We start from the raw sequence: 4763 nt of genomic DNA on the forward strand, positions 1-4763 counted from the left end.
TTGATATTTATTCAAAAATAAATTAAAACCCGTCAACTTTTTGCGGTTTGATATCATGTTACAAGAAGCTATATAATCGATGATTTCAACCAAATCAAATATTTACCTCAAAAAAATTGATGCGAGCATCAGCATCCAATATTAAATTTCCAGAAAGCAAACACACTGACAGAAGAAGCGAGTAGTTTTATAAACTTCTATTTTTTATTGGAATGCAATTTTGGACTTTATACATACAAAAAACTTTAGCTATTATACTAATTATGATAAATAGTAAATACTCTTAATTTTCCCACTGTCTATTGACCTTCCAATTCTCTCCACTAACTTATTATTAAAAGCCCATTAACTGTAACATTTAAAGTTTATTCAACAAAACTCCTCTGTAAACTTAAATGTTTCTTCTATTCATGATGCCTATCAACTTCTTGCCTCTGTCGAAGATTTCCTTTGATAGTGGTTTTGTGAAAATATCTGCTGCTTGGTCCTTACTTGCTACATGCTTCAATTCGACACTTCCTTCCTTCACGTGTTCTCGAATAAAGTGAAAACGAACGTCAATGTGTTTGCTCCTTTCATGGTTTACTGGATTCTTTGCTAACTCAATTGCTGACCTGTTGTCAACGTGTATTATTGTAGCATCTTTCTGTTCTAGCTCCATTTTACTCATCAATCTTCTGAGCCATATTGCATGACAAACGCACCAGGATGCTGCTACATATTCTGCTTCACATGTCGAAAGTGTTACTATTGGCTGCTTTTTAGAAAGCCAAGTGAATGCAGTATTTCCCATGAAAAACACATATCCAGAAGTGCTTTTTCGATCATCTATGTCTCCGCACCAATCACTGTCAGAGTAACCAACCAACTTGTATTTTTCTGAATTCGAGTAAAACATCCCAAGTGACACTGTTCCTTGGATGTACCTCAGAATTCGCTTCAATGCCTTCCAATGTGTGTAAACTGGCTCCTCCATGAATCGACTTACAATGCCTACACTTAATGAGATATCTTGTCTTGTACATGTGAGATAGCGAAGACTTCCTACCAAACTTCGATATCTTCCTGCTTCGACATGTTCTCCTCCATCAAATTTCGACAGTTTTGTTCCTGGTTCCATTGGCGTCGAAGCCGGATTACAACTTTCCATCTTGTATCTTTTCAAGATTTCTTTTGCATATTTTTCTTGTGAAATAAAGATTCCTGTTTCTTCTTGTCGAACTTCCAGACCAAGAAAGAATCTCATCAGGCCTAAATCTGTCATCTCGAATTCACGTGTCATTGTGCTTTTGAATTCTTCTATCATCTGATCATTACTGCCCAGAAAAATAAGATCATCAACATAGAGAGCAACAAGTAATACATTCATTCCATTTTTCTTCACATAGAGAGCATGTTCGTATGGACATTGCTCGAACCCGTTCTCCTTGAAATATGTGTCGATACGTGTGTTCCATGCCCGAGGTGCTTGCTTCAGCCCATATAGCGCTTTCTTCAATTTCAGTACCTTCTTCTCTTCTCCAGCTTTCATGTACCCGAGTGGTTGTTCGACATAGACTTCTTCTTCTAGTACACCATTCAGAAAAGCTGTTTTGACATCCATTTGAAATATTGGCCATTTGAATTGAGCAGCTTGAGATATGAGTAATCGAATTGTCTCCATTCTTGCAACAGGTGCAAATACTTCGCCATAATCAACTCCTGCTTTCTGTTTGTATCCCTTCGCAACAAGTCTCGCTTTGTATCGTTCTATTTCTCCTTGAGCGTTCATCTTTTTCTTGAATACCCACTTTACACCAATGGGTTGACTATCTTTTGGCAATTCAACTAGCTCCCAAGTGTTGTTGTGGATAATCGCCCTCATCTCTTCGTCCATGGCATTTTTCCACTTCTTGTCTCGTACTGCTTCTTCAAAACTGATGTTTTCAGCATCTGCCAAGAGACATACAAGGTGCACTTCACTTGTCGAATCATACAGATCTTGCAAACTTCGCATTCTGGGTTGTGTAGGTTCATCTTCACTGTCAGAATCTCCAAGTTTTGTCGAAATGTTTGGTGGTACAGCGACATATGATTCTTCAACTTCGACAATAGCTTCTGTCGAACTGTTCCAGTCCCACTTACTTGCTTCGTTTATTCGAACGTCTCTACTCACTATCACCTTCTTTCTTATGGGATCAAATAGCTTGTACCCTTTTGTTTTCTCATCATACCCAATGAGTATGTATTTCTGACTTTTGTCTTCAAGCTTCGTTCTTCGTTGATCTGGTACGTGTGCATAAGCAACACTTCCAAATACTTTGAGATGAGAGACTGTTGGCTTCTGTCCACTCCACGCTTCTTGTGGTGTTTTATCTTCTAACTTCGAATGTGGACATCGATTCTGAACATAAATGGCACATTTTACAGCTTCTGCCCAAAATTCCTTTGGCATGTTCTTGCTTTTAAGCATTGAATGAACCATGTCAAGAACTGTTCGATTCTTCCTTTCAGCTACCCCATTTTGTTGAGGTGAGTATGCTGCAGTTAGAAATCTCCTTATACCCTGCTCTTCACAATACTTCATAAAAGCTGTCGAAGTATACTCACCACCTCTATCTGATCGAACTGCTTTAATGTGTTTGTCGGTCTCCTTCTCCACCATTACTTTGAACCTTTTGAACACCTCGAATGCTTCAGACTTTTCTTTCAAGAAATAAACCCATGTCTTCCGTGAGTAATCGTCGATAAATGAAATAAAGTACCTTTTGCCACTGAAAGATTTTGGCGTGATTGGTCCACATATGTCGGTGTGAATCAAATCAAGGATATGCTTTGCTTGATATTCTGCCTTCTTTTGAAATGAAGTTCTTGTCTGTTTGCTCAGCACACATTCTTCACAGAACTTTCCTTCATAATCCATATCTGGTAGTCCATGCACCATGTTCCTTTTCGCCAACCTTCTTAAACCAGCATGATGTAGATGACCAAAGCGTAGATGCCATATTGACGCTTTGTCTTCGACATTTACTTGTAAACATTTTTCTCGAACGTTTATCAGATTCAGTTTGTACATTCGATTTCTCTCCATTTCGACACGAGCAATCAGATGTCCCAGCTTGTCCTTCAAATACAATATTCGTTCTTTCATAAGTATCGAATAACCTTTTTCTGTAAGTTGTCCCAAACTCAAGATGTTGGTTTTAAGATTTGGTACATAATAAACATCTTGAATTGATCCAATCAACCCATTTTTCTGCAGGTAACGAATCGTTCCCTTGCCTTCGACCTTCACTTTCGATGCATCTCCGAAAGACACATTGCCATCTTCAATCTTTCTCATTTCTTTAAACAGGTGTTTGTGACCACACATATGGTTACTTGCTCCTGAGTCAAGATACCAAACGTTGTCATTTGTGTTGATCTCATTTTGAGCCATCAAGAGAAAACCTTCATTTGCTTCAGCTTCCAAAGTTAGATTGGTTGTTTCTTCTACCTTCTTTTCAATTCGACAATCTTTTGCAAGATGTCCCACTTTATCACAGTTGTAGCATTTGAATGAGTTACAGTCCTTCGCATAATGACCATACTTGCCACACTTGTAGCATTCAAAGTTGGAATGGTTCGACCTACCACCTCTTTGACCACGTCCTCTGCCACGCCAATTTTGCTGGATCGACTGTCCTCTGTCGAAGTTGTTGCCTCTACCACTTCGACCACTGTCACGTTCTCCACGACCACGTCCTCTTCCTCGAAAGTTTTGAGAAAAGAGTACCTTTTCGTCTTTGATTTGCTCCTTGGTTTGATTTGCGTCCTCTACTCCTTCTTCCTTCTTTTTCATCTTTCGTTGTTCGTGTGCTTCGAGGGAACCAGCGAGCTCTTCGACTGCAAGCGTCGAAAGGTCCTTCGACTCTTCTATTGCACACACAATATTCTCAAATTTATCTGTTAAAGATCTCAAAATCTTTTCGACAACTCGTGCATCAGTTACTGTTTTGCCATTTCTGGTGAGTTGGTTCACCACCTTTTGTACACGCGTGATGTAGTCAGATACATTTTCCGATTCCTTCATCTGCATCCTCTCCAATTCGCCACGAAGAGTTTGGAGTCGAACTTGCTTTACTCGATCTGCTCCTTTGAACACTTTCTCCAGTGTGTCCCACGCTTCTTTCGACGTAGTCGAACCGGCAATCTTTTCGAAGCCTGATTCATCAACAGCCCTAAACAGCATGTATAGTGCCGTTTTATCCTTCGATCGCGTCTCTTTCAACGCCTTGTTTTGAGCTGCCGTATATCCCTCAGTATTTGTTGGTTCTTCAAACCCATCTTTGGTCACCTCCCACGCGTCTAGAGATCCGAGAAGAGCTTTCATCTGAATACTCCAGTTTTCGTAATTCAACTTCGTTAGCCGTGGCAACGGCATTTGATTCATCATATTTGTCATTAGCTCTGATGCCAATTTGACAGAAGAAGCGAGTAGTTTTATAAACTTCTATTTTTTATTAGAATGCAATTTTGGACTTTATACATACAAAAAACTTTAGCTATTCTACTAATTATGATAAATAGTAAATACTCTTAATTTTTCCATTGTCTATTGACCTTCCAATTCTCTCCACTAACTTATTATTAAAAACCCATTAACCGTAACATTTAAAGTTTATTCAACACACACTCGCTTCTCGAATTCAGTATTGTTGCCTTCATTCACAAGACTTAAACTAGAAACACATCAACCTTTACAACCCAATAGATAGACATGCATAGTAACATAATACTATGTG

General features: G+C 39.0%; 1 protein-coding gene across 1 annotated transcript; it reads right to left on the minus strand.

Annotated features, from left to right (window-relative positions):
• Window positions 1–391: 391 nt before the first annotated feature.
• On the minus strand, window positions 392–1150 carry LOC127123384 (secreted RxLR effector protein 161-like). Its single transcript, XM_051053604.1, has one exon. The coding sequence runs from the start codon at window positions 1148–1150 to the stop codon at window positions 392–394; it is 759 nt and encodes a 252-aa protein (XP_050909561.1).
• Window positions 1151–4763: the final 3613 nt, after the last annotated feature.

This window comes from Lathyrus oleraceus, chromosome 2 (genome assembly GCF_024323335.1).
Source record: "Lathyrus oleraceus cultivar Zhongwan6 chromosome 2, CAAS_Psat_ZW6_1.0, whole genome shotgun sequence".
Taxonomy (NCBI): domain Eukaryota; kingdom Viridiplantae; phylum Streptophyta; class Magnoliopsida; order Fabales; family Fabaceae; genus Lathyrus; species Lathyrus oleraceus.

Coding starts and splice junctions, on each gene's coding strand:
- LOC127123384 (XM_051053604.1), bottom strand. CDS start 1,150: ATGGAAAGTTGTAATCCGGCTTCGACGCCAATGGAACCAGGAACAAAA.